At 39.7% G+C, this 17,862-nt stretch overlaps 1 protein-coding gene and 1 long non-coding RNA gene across 2 annotated transcripts; both read left to right on the top strand.

The window, feature by feature from the left end:
• Positions 1–3,222: 3,222 nt before the first annotated feature.
• On the top strand, positions 3,223–5,788 carry LOC117632430. The gene is made up of 3 exons (XR_004586471.1): positions 3,223–3,494; positions 4,390–4,453; positions 5,557–5,788. It is a non-coding gene; the product is annotated as an uncharacterized LOC117632430 (long non-coding RNA).
• Positions 5,789–7,544: 1,756 nt separating this feature from the next.
• Positions 7,545–8,230, top strand: LOC117633265 (FCS-Like Zinc finger 16-like). Its single transcript, XM_034366990.1, has 2 exons — positions 7,545–7,819; positions 8,092–8,230. The coding sequence occupies exons 1-2, from the start codon at positions 7,545–7,547 to the stop codon at positions 8,228–8,230; spliced, it is 414 nt and encodes a 137-aa protein (XP_034222881.1).
• The last annotated feature ends 9,632 nt before the right edge of the window (positions 8,231–17,862 follow it).

Raw genomic sequence — 17,862 nt, 5'->3', positions numbered from 1 at the left:
GGTTTGTAGGGTGAGGATGATCAACTACTCCACAGTGCTGTGATATTATATTATTATTGCTGATTTGCTATACTTCTTTAGGTGATATAAGTTCCCAATAGCTATTTTTCAGGATTGTCGAGAGTGTTGGGCAGGGAGTTACAGAGTTTACTGAAGGGGACCATGTGCTAACAGTCTTCATTGGAGAGTGCGGGAAATGCAGGCAATGCACATCAGGTAAAAGCAACATATGTGAAGTACTGGGGCTGGAAAGGAGAGGTGTAATGCACTGTGATCAGAGGACGCGCTTCTCCATAAATGGGGAGCCCATTTATCATTATTGTGCAGTTTCAAGTTTCAGTGAATATACTGTGGTGCACTCGGGATGTGCTGTCAAAATCAGCTCAGTTGTGCCTCTGGAGAAAGTATGCCTTCTCAGTTGTGGAGTAGCTGCAGGTAGAGTTTCAAATCATGATATTGCCATCAAATCACATGATACCATGACCATTTATTCTTTCATTGTATTTATGTAAATACATGCATATGATAAATGCATACATACATATATAGCTCAGATACGCTATACAGGTGTAGCTAGAAATTATTGGTATTGGGTAGAAGTTTCTTTGCGGTGACCAAACTAAATGACCTGAAAATAGAAGTTTAAATACTAGAATGTGAATGAGAATCAAATAGTAATTTCGAGTGGGAGCATAAAAAAGCTAAAGCACAAATAATCACTGATGTTTGTAATAATGCACTTGCCCTGCACATGGGTGTATAATTTGGTTCGCATATGCAAGTTGGTGTTTGTCTGTGTTCATGTTGTAATAGAGGAATGAATTTTCCGTTAATGATAAGTTTCTTCACAATTAAAATGCAAGGAATAATATAAAAAGGCTTCCTTTGTTTTGGAGGTGATGGGGGATAGGGAGGAGCAGAAGAAAAGGAATCGGATAGCCCTCACATGCCCCTGCACGTAGTCACATACATATGTAATTGCAATTCTTGATCAAGGAAAAACGTTGCTGACATATGTTGACATATTTTTAGGCTTGGGTGCAGCTTGGAATGTTGCTGATATATCTAATGGATCAAGTGTGGTGATATTTGGTCTTGGGACCGTAGGCCTTTCTGTAAGTGCAGAGACTTGTTAACAGTTTTCACTTTTCAAATATGACAGCAGCATGACTTAAACAGTAATGATTTCTTGTATGATAGGTTGCACAGGGTGCTAAGCTTAGGGGAGCATCTCAAATAATTGGTGTTGACACTAATCCTGAAAAGGGTGAAAATGGTATTTTTTTTATTTTCTTTTTCTTTTTCTGTCTGGAGTTCTATGGTACAAGTCCCTAATGTATTTGTTGGTAAAGAAGTGCTCTTATTTGTACAGCAAAAGCTTTTGGAATTACAGCATTTATCAACCTTCATGACAGCAAAGATCCTATTCAACAGGTAATGTTGAAATAAACAGAAACAACCATATTCCCCTGCTGCCCTCCCAAGTGAAATTTATTATGAAAGAAATAAAAAGAATTAAATAGCCAGCATAACTGATGCCGGATTTGGTGGTAAATTGAATGAGGTGATTGGAATTTCTGTCTCATTGGTGATATAGTGAATCTTATAATGCAACAGTGATATGTGTAAGGAACCATGATGAATGAACTTGAAGTCATTTAGTTTGAAATTTACATATAAGCTAACTTTCTTTCAGGTTATTAAGAATCTGACAGGTGGAGGGGCTGATTACTCATTTGAATGTATAGGTGACACTGGAATGGTAACTACTGCTTTGCAGGCATGCTGCGATGTAAATTTCTCATATCTCAGTGTTTTTCTTTTTCCCCTAAGCCTATCTCATATTTATTTTTGTGTATGTGATGAGTTCTTATTTATTGAACTTCACTCATTTGTATCTGGCGTTTCTTTGAAGGGATGGGGGTTGACAGTTACACTTGGTGTGCCAAAAGTGAAGCCGGAGGTAACAGCTCATTATGGAATATTTCTTACTGGAAGAACATTGAAGGGATCTCTATTTGGAGGATGGAAACCTAAATCTCATCTCCCTTCATTAGTAGATATGTACACAAAAAAGGTAATACTAACTAAAACTTCAATGAATCTTCAATAAGTCCAATCTCCCTTCTAATATTAAGTGTCCTTTTCCCTCCCATTGTTGTAAAATTTCGTGTGTCCTCATGTAGCTGGAAAATCTACTGACAATGTTTAGTCCTAGTTACAAGAATGCGATAGGGCATGCCCAAACAATTTATCATGTCTTAGTTTGATAAATGTCTAATGTACAAACTTATCAAATCATCTTGTTTGAAGTAGTAGGGTTATAATCTGAATTTCGCTTAGTATCGAATTCTTAGGTTGAATTTATAAACCATCTAGAACAAGTTCCTCCTAATCCTTCTCACTGCTATTTCTTCTGTGTTAAACTATTTCTTTCTTCAGCTTTAAAGGTGTGTATGCTAAGAAGGCATGCCAATTTGCAGCCAGTATGATGCTAAATTCTTTTGTTTTATTTCATGTTAACCGTTGATCTCTGTTTTAAACAGCTAACATGTTCCCATTGACCGATCATGTTTATTCTTCTAGTTTAAGAAAAAAATACTTACTTGTTACATTTTTTTAATCCACAAAATAAAATGCACAGCCTGTTTGAATTCCAAAAAATCTACCTGCAGGAAATCCAAGTCGACGAGTACATAACACATAACCTGCCATTTGAAGATGTCAACAAAGCTTTCAACCTCATGAGAGAAGGGAAGTGTTTGCGTTGTGTCATCCACATGGCAAAGTAATTTCTCTTTTTCTGTCATATTGAAGTTGCCTTGCCTGGATACACGTGAGAGAGTTAATTGTACAATATTGTTCTGATAAAATAAAGTAAGTTTCATCTGAATTCTGAAAGTGGGTTTATGGAGTAGGATCATCTGTAACACCCCGACTCCGAATTTAATTCCTATTTTAAATTAAATAAGTGAATTTACGAATTTACCCTTAGGGTAGGGGTAAATTGGTCATTTTCTTGCCCGGAAAGTGTTTGGGGCAGTGACTGGTATTTTTGGGTAGGTGGTATTGAGACGAATTCGTAGACAGGCGGTAGGCTTGAATCGGAGTTGTAACGAAGAAGTTACGATCAAAACACTTCCAGTGGCAAAACCGTAATTATTTCGAAATTTGGGTTTAAAATATCTGACTTTTCTCTCTCTCTCTCTCTCTCTCTCTCTCTCTCTCTCTCTCTCTCTCCCGCGCAGCTGAACCCCCTCCCCCGTTTCAATTTTTCGCCAGATTTCAGACGGCGAGAACTTCGCCGTCCGACCTCCGTTTGAGGCGCCGTTTCTTGCAAAAGCTTGATCTCTTCCTCCTCTACCCAGCCCACCCCTTTTCTCCGATCGAAAACCCAGCAAACGGCGGTGGCGACGACGTGAAAATCAGCTGAAACTGCCGACGTCGCCGGCGACGTTTCCGGCCATCTCGAGCTGCGCCGTCGCTTGGAACAGGTAGCTCTCCTTCCCTTCTAGCTGTTTCCTAGGTTGTGCGATGACGATGTCGACGGTGGTTGCCGGATCGAAGCCGTGAAGTTCCGGGTAAAACCGTGAGTTTTCGACGCCGATTCCGGCCACTTGCCGTCCGAATTGGACCTTGGTGTAGTTGAATAAAGTGTTCCACTCGTCGAGTAGAACCTGTAGCCGGAAGGGTGAGCTCGGGTGTGGAGTTTTTCCGTTCCCGGAATTTCTCTACACACCCACGCGCTGCCGGCGCGTGTGGCGGCGCGTGGGCGAGGCTGGTGAGGCTGCAAATTAACCCGATGAGATCCTTAGGTTGTCACGAGCGCATAGGATTTTGCGGATCTCAATTCGGATGTCGTTTGACTATCGAACGGATTTTCGCATATTGTGCGTTATCCGGGTTCGATAGGTTCCGACCGTTAGATCCTTCCCGAATTAAAATATGTTGTTCTAGGTATTCTTAGGATCGTATAGGACTTCGCGGATTGTGAATCGGAACCCCGGATGTTCCGATTCAATAACTTAAAGTTTGTGTTTTATATTAACCGTCCGATTGTGCGATCGTAAGCGATCTAACTGTCCGTTTCGGACCAAACTTGCGAGACGGGTATCTTAGACCTTGTGGAACCTTTAGGAACTTTCGGATTGTAAAATGGAGGTCGTGGGTCCCGTGGGTCCCGTGGGCCCGGTTGACCCGAATTGGGAAGTTTGACCGTCGGTTGACCGAGTGTCTCCCGAAGCTGTTCCATCGTCCAAATTGGGTAGTTGGACCTTAGAACGTCGCGTTCCTAGTACACTTACTAAGAACCTGGGAAATTAGGATATTTAATTCAAAGTACTCGTTCGAAACGCTTCGTATTAATCTCGTGTACGTATTCTGAATTAGGTACTCCGACCACACATACGCAGCAGGCGGGACCCTCTCAGGGTCAAGCAGCGTGGGACTACTTGTGAGTGGACTTTGTTTTCAAATCTTATGCATGGTTTTATTAATGAAAGATTTATGCATAATGTTTTAACGATTTATTGAATATATTATATTCATGGGTTGAATTTGATGTCTATATAGCGCTTTGGCATAGTTGGGTATCGAAAGTATATTTATATGGATTTTGGGAAATATTATGCATGATGTTTTAAATGGTATTTTTGGATATATTATTTATTCAGTTGTTGAAAGGGATATTTTTATGAGGCATTGAAAATATATTTTGGGTTTTAACATATTTGAGTATCTTGAGTATGAATATATGGATTTGAGGATTTCTATATATATTTGGTTATGTGCGAGGTACTTGGGTTGTTGAGATGAGATTGTGGAAAGTGGTGAGTATAGAATGTCAGTTTGGTGTGCTATAAGCACTACCCTATGTACCTCCCCTGATTTGGAACTTGGATATGGATACTTGAGATACTTGGAAGAATCGGAACCCGGGGCATCCTTGACGGGATGTTGCTGTAGACCCTTGATTGGGTAGTCTGCGCGCGTAGGACTGATCACAGACATACGGGTTTTGAGGTTATCGACGGTACGTGCTGGCTGAGAGTTGGTCCCCCAGTTGGACGGCTCGTTCCCTAGTCACATGGTGGATTGAGGACTCATCATGAGGACTCTGCCAGGGTGACTAGTCAAACAATCCCCCGGTTGGATTGTTTCCCCGGTACAACTAGGTGATGGTCATATTTATATTATATATATCTCTTATATTATATATTTATATATATAATCCATTCATTTATGTTTTTCGGTGAGGATACTTCTTTGCCGGTCGTGCCAATGGGTACGCTTTCGAGAGTTTGGTTGTGGGACTTATAAGTTTTGGATGGTGGGTTTTATAAAGTGTTCTTTTTGGATTTTGGACTTGGCATCTGGTATTGATTTGTTTTTATATATTATATATATTATATTATATATATATACTTGAGTATGAAGGTTTTAAGATGCATGGAATTTCTTGCATGGTTTTCTAAACGGTGGGGTTATATTACGTTGGTTTACACTGAACTGAATTTATTTTTGTCCACTCACAATTTTCTGTTTTGCGCCCCCCAGCCAGTAGTTGACTGAGCTCCGCAGCAGAACCGGATCGTGCGCTTCCGAGCCTTGAGCCTTCGTAGGATTCTTTCTTCATGTTATTTCCTTTGAACTCTGTTTTGTTGAAATTGAAGTTCTTAGACATGCTCTGTTATCGCCCTGTTAGGGTTTGATTTGTGAGGCCTGAGGCCATTTCATTGTAAATTGTTTGTTCGTTTTAAAGCATGCTGCTGGTTGGGTTTGTTTTGTATTTTGTTGCAGGTTGAAATTTGTTGGGTTTCTTAAATTTATAGGGGGGACTCTGCCAAAATTTTGGTAAAGAGTCTCGGTTTCTAGTAAGTGGGCCCGGCATCGGGGTGATGTCGGAACAAAGACGGGGTCCGCTCCGGTTTCCGGGAAATTCCGGGGCGTGTCCTGTCAGCTAAACTGTCACACCCCGGACCGGCTCCGCCGTAGCGCGATATTGTCCGCTTTGGGCCTGGCTACATTCTCACCAGCCCGCACGGTTTTGTTTCTGGAGCTCACGAAGCAACTTCCCAGGGTGGTCACCCATCCTGGGATTGCTCCAGCCTCCAACTCGCTTAACTTCGGAGTTCCTACGAACCCGAAGCCAGTGAGCTCCCAAAAGGCCTCACGCTATGAGGATGCGAGGTGTGCCATATAAGGCACATCACCCCCTCTCCGTTTGGTCGATGTGGGATCTCACAATCCACCCCCTTAAGGGATCCGACGTCCTCGTCGGCACACTCGCACCACACGGCAGAGTGGCTCTGATACCAAACTGTCACACCCCGGACCGGCTCCGCCGTAGCAGGATATTGTCCGCTTTGGGCCTGGCTACATTCTCACCAACCCGCACGGTTTTGTTTCTGGGAGCTCACGAAGCAACTTCCCAGGGTGGTCACCCATCCCGGGATTGCTCCAGCCTCCAACTCGCTTAACTTCGGAGTTCCTACGAACCCGAAGCCAGTGAGCTCCCAAAAGGCCTCACGCTATGAGGATGCGAGGTGTGCCATATAAGGCACATCACCCCCTCTCCGTTTGGTCGATGTGGGATCTCACATCATCTGTGGGCGATCTACTGGAAGCTCAAGCCTATCTCACATAACCAGCCGTATTACTTGTTTGTTACCATGTTAAAACTATTCTTGAAGTACTTGTATTTTCTATTTTGGCCCTCCCAACTTTACAATTCTAATTCCGCCTCTAGAAGAGGGGTTGTGTCCTCCTCCTCCTCAGTATGTATACAAAAAGTGAAAGAAGTACATATGGAAGTGATATTCCAAGCACCTCATGCACTACTTGAAATGACTCAGTGCAATTTGTAGTGGACTATCTATTTTTAAACTCTAGAATACTACTTCGATGTGGAACTAATGACACTATGGCTTGTATCAAGCCAACTACACCAAATCTTTCAATATGTATACACTCATATTTAGGTACAATATTTATCTACTTGTTTCAAAAATTACTAAGCAGGCTTGATATTTGATATTTGACGGGGAAAAAAAGGCTAGAAAGTAGAGATTTATATGAATCAAGCAATAAAAACAACATACTTATTTAAAAAAATTATACCAAATTAATTGAATTAGAAACAAACTTAGTTAAAAACTTTATACCAAAATAATAGAATTAGAAACAAACTTATTTAAAAACTGTCATTAGTTTCTTGTTGACCGAGGGGTTATTAATTATACCAAAAATAGCACACACAGTTTTTGTATGGTTTGCAGGTTTAACCTAGCTAGAACCACAACTCTTAGTTAAAATGAAAACCTACCCTTCTTAACTATATATGTAGATGTATATACCGCGTAAACAGTTGGAAGACTTCAACCTGAGAACTTATTATACAGTTGGAGGACTAACTATCATTATATAAATCTCCCCATTCAACCCATTTCCAACACCCAAATTACTACCCAATCCAATCTTTTCTCTACACTAAAAGACCAAAACCCTTATTCTCTTTGTGTAAAACCCCCAAGCTGACGCAAAAAATGCCTGGGAAACGCCCGCGCTTTGTTCGTTCCTCAACCAGCTTTTACGACTTGAGTTCTCTCCACGAGCCCCTGCCGCTGCCACCGCCGGAGCAGCGGCTGCAGATGAAGCCACCGCGCTATCCCAAGAAAGTTCCCATGGAAGAGGATGATGCGTCTCCACTGGCATGGTCGCCCAATATGGAGAACGGCCAAGGGCAGACTGGCAATTTCCTTGATAGATGTAACTATTGCAGAAAGATCCTTGGCGAGAAAGATAACATTTATATGTACAGGTACGCCTAGTTGTATATAGCTCCGCCATTTACATATTGAATTAAGGCACCCCTTTCTTGACAAATGTTGATACATCTGGTTCTTTTTTGAAAGTGATGTAAATGGGTAGTTGAATAGTTGTTTGTGTTTGGTTGCTGAGAAAATCATGGAAAAAACAATATGTAATCACTAGAGCATAGATTCTACGTATAACAGTCTTTCCACGTTGGCTAATTTTCTAACAAATTATGGAGAATAATGATAATATTAATTGTTGATGTGACTATTGCAGTTCGTTGCGGGCATTTTGTAGCCCTCAGTGCCGTCACAGACAAATTGTTGTGGACACGGTCAGGGGAAAGATTGTGTACCAGTCGACCACAGAAACCGTGGCTTGGCAGAGGAAGATGAACAATGTGATCAATCAATGAGGAGTCTTCAACAATGAAAATAGAAAAGAGCCATAGCTATAGCGAATAGCACTACATTTGCATGCATGGCTGTCCATTTTTCATGATAACCGTGCCTTTTTTTTTTTTTTTTTTTTGGGGGGGATAAAATTTCATCAAAATTTAGTTAAAACGAGCTACAATTTGCTTATTAATTCACGATTCATGTGGTTAGTGAACTTAGTTCATCGCTCGTGAAAAAAGGGATTCATTGGAGAAGTCGTTTTGAATTGGCTATCTTAATTGGGCTTTGTCCAGTTGTTTATAATTCAAATCCAAAGTAAGTGCAGGCGTGATCTTGCAGTACATAAGCCCATATACCAAAAGTTGAGATATTCTTTTTAAAACTCAATAATATAAACAATAGAAGCTCTCCACCTTTTTTGTGTGTTGAAAATACTAAAACATATCTTAATCAAGTCCAATTAGCGTTGCAACAACCAGTCACATGACCTGCAAAACATAGAGTGTAAAACAGGGGAGAGAACAGCACATAGCGCTTAGAAAAATACACTGGTCATGGATCATTCGTGCTTTTGTAAGAGTTTCTACGAGTGTATTTCATGTTTGAGCTCACCAAATCAACACAACCATATTTGTGTCGTTTTATTCAACATGCATAGAAAAGACACCTTTAAAAACTCCCTACAAAAGCACGATTGATCCATGGATGGATAGTAGTGTAGGGGTTTTTCTTGAGTGAAGCTTTCACAAGAAAATGGTTTTGCAGACTACGTCAAAACTTTGGTTGCATCAAGAATTCCTAATCATCTTCAAGTCTTGGTGGACTTTTTAGACCCTCTTGTTGCGGATTGCATAAGCAAGAGCATGAGAGTTGATATACTTATCTATCACGAATTTGATTGACTAAAATTTTTAATTCATAGGACTAAGCAAGGGACTTGAGAACATGTGCTAATTTGAAAATAGTCCGTATCTTGCTTAATTACAATATTAATTTCTAAGCAAGAATTTATCAAAATTAAAGAATTCAGCCCAACTAATGGAATTTCAATGACTTTGGTTAACTTGCACTTCAAAACAAAATCTTACCAACAAACCAAATACTATACTATATACCAATAAATATAATTGAACAGATCAAGTTGATGAAAAGGAGCATTTTAGGTTCAAATGACAATGCAACTTATTATTTCTTTACTAGAAAGGAAATTCCAATCACTTTTTAAACACGTTGCTAATTATTACACTAAAAATAATAACAGCAATAATCATATATAATGCCATTGCAATTCTTTAATAATAATAATAATTTTTTTTTTTTTTTGAAAAGGAAAAAGATTAGGATATTAATTCCATTACAAAAAACATAGCACGTAGAGTCATTATTTGTGTCTACTCCATTGGCAATCGTTTGTAATGATATTCTACTTGAATTCATCCATGCTATCAACCTCCACAATAATAACCACAATAATTAAATACCCAAAAACAAAAAAAATAAAGTAAGAACGAAAGAAAGAAAGAAAAGGGTAGCTGTCTAGCAAAAAGCAAAGCTCGATCGAACCCTTTTCGAGTAGTCAGTGTGGTGCCAAAGTATAAGCCCAAAACCTACAAAAGTAACAAAAACTATATATCTGCTCTCTCTCTCTCTCTCTCTCTCTCTCTCTCTCTCTCCATCATGAAAATGCCCAAGCATATATGCATACAAGTTGGATGCAACCAACAGCTGCACAAAACAGGTCCATTTCAGAGAATTTTCATGGCCGTGGCCCATGGGATATGGAAAGCATGCAAAAATAACAGTACCAATATCAGTAGTACTTTCTGACGATTGAATTGATCATCAAGCACAGGTCCACTATATATATGTTCAAAATCACTATTATGTCATCAAGGGCGCGAGATTGAAAATAATTGCGAAACTGCTAAAAATATTAAGTAATCCTATGATTTGTAGGTTTTTTTTTTTTTTTTTTCCTGTCAGGCCTATGATTTTTAGCATGAAAATACGCATTTTTATGGACATTCTTATTTCATTGGTGGGTACCTCTCTAAGTAGATGGTGCACCCATTTTTGAGCCTGATTTACAGATTATTTATGTGTATGCATGTACAAAAGTATATGCGGATTATGTTATAAATTGAATACCAATTAACCCACTTTATTTCTTCTCTTTTTACATTTGATTATTGAAATCAACTCACAAATTATTATTTTTTTGAATAATTAAAATCTCACACTAAAAAAAATCTTCAGTATATATATAAAGAACCTACAAGGTTTTTAAAATAAAGAAATGGTTTCTTTTGATGGTGGAATCATGGCCGACAAGGGCATCATCAAGTATAAAAAGCTATTTTCTTTAAAGCTACATATGTTCCAAACTTTGACATGGGTGGAGGAATATAATTAGTAGTTTTTCCTTTCCTTTCACTTTGAGCTTAGGTGGAAGCTTACATTTTCTCCCACCAAATGATGGCAGACAGGAACACATCTTATGAAACTTCAAGGGTGAAATTTATAAGGAGATTTTAAACATTTCTTGGTGGGGTTATCATGTTCCCAATATAAGCTCAAAAGATAGCCCAAAAAAGAAAACAGTGAAACAAGATTTTGTGTAACCTAAAGTTGGAATATATGGGGTAGGATTTAGATATATTAGAGGATCCTTTTCCAAAGTATTCCTTGTTTATTGTTGGCAATGTGCTAACATCTAAATCACATCATCATCTCTCTCTCTCTCTCTCTCTCTCTCTCTCTCTCTCTCTCTCTCTCTCTCTCTAGCAACATAAGAAAACACCTCACCCCCACACATTCAAATCCTTCAACAGAAAACAAATTGGTTAACCTTAAAAATGTTAAGTATATATATAATATGTCAACAGAGTCTAGCCGAGTGTAAAATGATCTTGATTTGTAGATCAATAGTCTCAGGTTTTGAATTCCAATAACACCTAATTAGTAGTGTGCATGTGTGTGAGAAACTCACTCCCCCTTTTAATTTAAACTAAGAGTATATATATAATATATTGATCTCTTCAATCGTTGCTAACTAGTTTTGAATTAGATGCTCTAATTTTATCAAAACAGTGCGCATATGCATGCCAACATGACTAGCTCAGACCATCAAAGTAAATTAGGTTGAAGTAGCATATCAAGCCACCAACAAACAAATTAAAGCTTAGTTAAGAAGAGGCCGGGAATCTGGTAATTATGCTTTCAAGTTAATGAAAAAAAAGCAATTAGTTTGGTTGATTGATGATTAGCTCATACCAGAAAAGAAAACGATGATTAGAAATTTACAAGGCCTTTTAGGCTTACAAAACTAAAGAGTAATTGATTACGTATACAGGTATCATCATATTCAGCCCAACAGCTGATTTCTATATAATTAGATAAATTAATGGTTCATATTAATTCGGCAAATTTTATTCAAATTAATGAGTAAATACCGATTTTGGCACAAACAATAAGATATATATATCTAGCTTATAAAATAAGATATGGAAAGGAACATTAATGTACTGTCTTCTATGCTTCCGAATATATTTCAACATTGAAAGGGAAATTTCTGATATCTGAACTAATAATGTCAAAACATTCAATACATGCAACCTAATTTCCAGGATGCTTATTATAAAAATAAAAAGAAAAAATTCTATAATTCAAAATTTTGTGGTGGTGGTTTTTTTTTTTTTTTTTTTGGGTCAAAGGAATGAAGGGGAAGGGGGTTTACTCACACATACACGAGTGCATAGGAGTTTCAAACCAAAAACTAGGGATCATCACTTGGCCCTGGGCAAAGTGGGTAGCCCAAGGCCCGATGGACCAATGCTCATCCCACTCTTGATTTGGATAGGACTTAGGCTTAAGATTTTAACTCTCGGCATATGCCCACGGCCCAGCCAGCCTAGGCCCATTTAGGCTCCGCCCGTCTCGACTCTTGTTTTACAATCTCTAACATTATTTTAGACTTAATCAAAATAATGTAATATGTAGGATAAATTAATTAATAAACTTCTTATTTTGTTATATAAATTTGTAACAAAAACTTATAAACACTAGTACATTTTACTCTTTGCGCGATGAAGAACAAAACGTCACGCAAAGTCTCATTTTGTCGCACTAACTTCAGCGCGACAAAAAATTCGTCGCGCATATTCCGTCGCACGAAGATCGTGAAGAAAGCCTTTGCGCGACGCGGTATAACCATTCGTCGCGCAAAAACGTGCGACGGGTAAACCATCGTTGCACCAACGGTATGGAGACGGAACAACTGTTCATCGCATAAACTTTGCGCGACGATCAATTATTCGGCGCACATATCTTTGTGCGACGACAGGAATCGCACGACGAAAAATAGTTCGTCGCGCAAAACCTGTTCCGGAGACGTAGATGTTCGCCGCAGAATCATTCGCGCGATGAGAAAGCTTTCGTCGCTCATATATTTGCGCGACGAAAATCACTGTCGTCGCTCCAGAGTTGTTGCGCGACGAAAAGATTCGTCGCGCAAGAATTGTTTGCGAGACGTATGTATTCGTCGCGCAAGAATTAAAAGTAATAAAAAAGTTGATTTTTTTAATTTTTTTTGTTACATGCAGGTTTGCGCGACGAAATATTTGCCGTCGCGCAAACATGATATTACAATTTTTTTTTTATATTTTTTATAATTTTTTATTTTTTATTTTAAATAAAATTGGTTTTTTTTTATTGATTAAACAATGAAATTGCAATAAAAATAAATTAGAATAAAATTTTGTTATAAAATAAAATAAATGTATTACAAATAAAATAAATACACTAATCAAAAAATGAATCAAAATCAACCGAGTCGTCGCCAATATGCGGGTCGGAGGTCTGGGCGTTCACCGGGGCAGTGGTCTGGTGGGGATGCTCGGGATGGACGGGCTCAGAGGTCGGCGCATCAAAATGCGGGACTGGAATGCCGGACTGTGCGAGGGACTGCAGAATGGCCGACAACTTGTTCTCAAGAGTGGCCACATGTGCTGTCAAAGCAGTGACCTGACTGTTTGACTGCGCCGATGAACGAGGTCTAGGTTCCCTCCGCCGGGCATTCCCCATCCCTCGACAATATGTCCCCGCCCTCCTCCCGAGAGTCTGATCCAACGTCTCCGTCAAGATCTGAAATCCAGCATCCTGTGGAGGAGCCACAGACTCGATCGGAGTCTCGGGAGGAAGCCGGGAGGCGGACTCCTGAAGAACCAACTGGCTCCTCTCCACCATCGTCGTCTGTTGAACATAACATAAAATATAAATTAAAACATGCATATAATTGAATGCGTAACATAAGAATTAAAATTAAATAATACTTACATGAAGGGACTCGACCAATTCATTTCCGGGTCGAACATAAACGTCACCAAAGACGTCGATCTCTGGGAACTTGGACCCCTCCTAAATTGAACAAGAGAAGAAAAATATTAGTATGAAAAAAATAAATTAATAAAAATGACATTAAAAATGAAATAAAAATTTTGTGATTATTACCCGACGCCGTGCATCCATCCTATACGAAAAGGGTCTGGAGCCGGAATGGTGGAGAAGGGTCTTCTTCTTCCTATTACCCTTATTCACTTGGGCTTTATTATGTTATACAAAAAATGAAACGTATTAGTTAAAATATAAAAAATTAAATAATAATGAAAAAAAAAAATAAAATAAACATTAATAAGTAATAAGTAATAATTAAACAAATATAATTAAAAAAATACCACAAATTCGGGCGCTTGAAAATGAGCGCAGAGCCATTCCCAACTATCCTCCCGCCCCTCAAGCTCCTTCGGGCAACCCTCCTGAAGAGCGACTTGCGGATCATCAAAGGCCTGAAAATGGTGGTGCAAGTCGCTCTTCCACTGCTTGTACCTCTCAGCGAAGAGTCTGTTGACGTACGTCAGCGACTCTTCGTCGAGATCCTCCAAGTTATAGTTCGTCTGCAATCAATTAATTAGATACGTTAAGTAATAGAAATATACACAATTTTAAAGAAAAATAATGAAAATGTAAGGTACATACCGACAACTGGCCGCGAACCTCCGCCTTGATCTCGTCAGGCATGACCCTCTAAGACTTCCATTGCATCGGGCAATGGGTCCGCACGACGTGGCCAATGTCGTGGGCCAAGGAGCTATGCAACTCCGCCGTCGGTGCAGCCCGATGGCCCTCGTCGTATCCGATGCTAATACGACTCTTGGTCACCCGGGTGACCTTCGCCGTCTTCAGCTGACGACACGGTCCCCGGGTGTTCTTCTTCGCTGCAAAGAAATAAGGTATTAATGTTAAATAAAAAAAACATTGTCAAATTTCAATATAAAATTAACAATACAAAAGTGTAGTTATACCTGGCTGTGATCCCGAGGCACCAGTACCGTCGGTCGATGTCGTGTCGATGGTGTCGGTGGGCCGGTGCCGCCGCCTAGCACTAACTGGCTGAGCGACGGATGACGCAGATGACGCAAGCGCCTGGGACGCCCCGGGACCAACCACCACGTGGTCCAGCAAAGCTGGAGCAGTGGCAGCAGATGCCGACTGAGCCAGGGGATCCGAACTCGGTGCAGTCGTCATCGACCTACCACGTCTAATCAAGTCTGACATCTGCACATATAATTTCATTCAGAATTTAAACTAATTAATTAAAAGCATAGCCTGACCTAGGGTTTGGAATTTCGGAGTATCCGGGGCTCCGATCAACGATCGGTCGAATCCTAAACGATCCTAGAAACACAAAGGTACAACTACGTGAGTTTCAGTTCGATCCAACGGTCCGAACATATCAAACCTAGAAATCGCACAATAGGCGAAATCCGATCAAGACTCAAACGGCAACCAAATTCAAATCCGAGCAAACCTACGCGCTCGTGAGAAACAGGGGATTGCTCTGGGACCCAATGCCCCACTGCCACAGTATCCCACCCGCCACCTCACGCGCCGGCAGCGCGTGGGTGTCCAAAGCGATAAAATTCGCCTGAAAATTCTAAAAACTAAGGGCCAGGGTTCCTACCTTAGGTTGAAAACATTAATTGGAGCCACTTTTGTTCTCGGACCTACCCCGAAAAATGGCCGAAAATGGCCGAATTTGACATTACCAAACCGGCCAAAACCTAGGTTTTAATTCGTATATCCTACAGCGAAAATTCAGTAAATCCTAACCAACCATCAGCTAGAGCACAAAAAATAGTCGAGAAATCATACCTCAGGCGTTGGAAATGGTGGCCAGAGGAGAGAGAAATCGCCGGCGAAGAATCGGGAAAAATCGACGAATACACGACGGCAGGGAGGCGGCTGAGGTGACGGCAGGGAGATGGCTGAGGTACGAACGGAGAGAGAGGGCGGAGGTGACGGCGGAGAGAGATGGGGAAGAAGGAGGAAAACCAGAAATGGGGAAGAAGGATGCTCGGGTCGTTTCTGCAGATTTATTCGACTTTGCGCGACGAATCTGAAAATCCGTCGCGCAAAATAACATTAATGAATCTTGCGCGACGACGTATCCGTCGCGCAAAATGGCATTAATGAACCTTGCGCGACGGAAATAACTTTGTTCGTCGCGCAAAACACATTCTGGCCGCCAAAATTTTGGGATTTAGGGTTTAGCGCGAGGCTGAAACTGAAGCCTTTTGCGCGACGAAGTAAGTAAGCGTCGCGCAATATAATCCTTGCGCGACGGAAATCACTCTATTCGTCGAGCAAAACACATTCTGGCCGCCAAGATTTTGGGATTTAGGGTTTAGCGGGAGGCTGAAACTGAAGGGTTTGTGCCTTTTGCGCGACGAAGGTATTAAGCGTCGCGCATTATTATACTTGAGCGACGGCACAATCTTTATTCGTCGCGCAAAACACTTCTGTCCGCCAAAATTTTGGGTTTTAGGGTTTGGCTGAAACTGAAGGGTCTTTGCCTTTTGCGCGACGAAGGCGTGTTATTCGTCGCGCGAGTTCAAGATTGTGGTTCGGTTGAAATTTTCGCTAAGTGTTCAGAAGATTGCGCGACGAATAGACTATGTATTGCGCGACGTTTTTGTTTTTTTCGTCGCGCTAGTTCAGATTTCATTCGGTTGAAATTTTCATTAAGTGTTCAAATGGGATGGAGGGGTGAACTGTGTGTCCCAGATTGCGCGACGAATGGAAACGTATCCGTCGCGCAATCTTTATGACTTTCACTTTGCGCGACGATAGGAATGTTATTCGTCGCGCAAAACCTAAACCCTAAAATGTAAACCCTAAACCCTAAGCCCTAAGCCCTAAACCCTAAACCCTAAAATAGTTTCAATGATCCAACCGACAAACTTATTTTTTTATACTTGGAGATCGTATACGCCAAAAATCAAAACGACCAAACATTCAGATATCAGAAAACGGGACAAAATATTTCGACGGTTATAAATGAAAAGTCATGATTTAACGGTTATTTTAACTCCGATTTTGATCATTTTTTACAACAACATTTGTTGACCCTATATGAATACAATGACTGAATTTGATCTTCAATTTCAGATTTTTACACTAGGGGATACCACATAAACGTTAAGTTACATTTTGACAAATGTATGAACAAATTTTTGAGTTTTTGGTGAATATATGATTTTGATAGCACACGCAGTCTACGAAACTAGTTTCAGTCATCCAGCCGTCAAACTTGTTTTTTTATAATTCGAGATCATAGACAGCAAAAATCGGCCAAAAAAAACATTCAGAGATTAAGTAACGGGGTAAAACTTTTCGACGGTTCTAAATAAAAAGTGATGATTGAACGGTTATTTGAACTCCGATGTTGATGATTTTTTGCACCAACAGTCCTACACTCCATATGAATACAATGAACTACTTCGATCGCCAATTTTAAATATATATGTGTGTATATATTATACTATAACGTTACCTAATATATATTTGCGCGACGAAGTTCTTCTTATCGTCGCGCAAAAACACCATACGCGACGCATATGTATTCGTCGCGAAAACTATTGCGACGAGGTTTGTTCGTCGCGCAAAATTTACGCGACGCATTTTATGCGTCGCGTATGGTATTTTTGCGCGACGATAAAGAGACTTCGTCGCGCAAGGATTTGGCGCCATAACTCCCCCTTTAATTCAAATTGTGTATGCTTTGTATTTTTTGGAAAGGTTTTGTATTCATCATTTTTTATGCTTTGTATTTTTTGGAAAGGCTTTGTATTTCTTCATCAAAACCAAACTAAATTGATAATTAAGATTTGAATCGACCGAATTTATCGGTTTGACTAGATTGATGCCACTAATCATGAACCAAAGTGAAGAAAAATAAGTGGCACACAGCTAATATTGGAGAAATAACTTAAATTTTCTGTTTAAACATGAAGAAATAACTATATCTCAAAAGAAAAAAATAATAATTGAAGAGGCCTTAAGGCATGAATAAATAAATAAATAAATAAAAACCAATCAACAAGCATGGGGTCGTAATAAGTATTGACTAAAGTATTGACTAAAGTATTGACATTCCAATGAAGTTTGTGATGAAATATGGAGAATGAATACAAAACTACATATGGACAACTACATATATTCAAAGATTTGTATTACACAAAATGAATACACTAACATAATAAATTTACAAATAAATTCATTATTCATCATCTGAACTATAATAACTTTCGTT

This window comes from Prunus dulcis, chromosome 6 (genome assembly GCF_902201215.1).
Source record: "Prunus dulcis chromosome 6, ALMONDv2, whole genome shotgun sequence".
In the NCBI taxonomy this organism is placed as follows: domain Eukaryota; kingdom Viridiplantae; phylum Streptophyta; class Magnoliopsida; order Rosales; family Rosaceae; genus Prunus; species Prunus dulcis.
Note: the sequence above shows the minus strand (reverse complement) of the source record. Positions and strands in the feature narration are given on the sequence as shown.

Excerpts from the sequence above, each read along its gene's own strand:
- LOC117633265 (XM_034366990.1), top strand. The coding sequence starts at position 7,545 with ATGCCTGGGAAACGCCCGCGCTTTGTTCGTTCCTCAACCAGCTTTTAC. Across the intron at positions 7,820-8,091 it reads GATAACATTTATATGTACAG|TTCGTTGCGGGCATTTTGTA; the intron begins GTACGCCTAGTT and ends TGACTATTGCAG.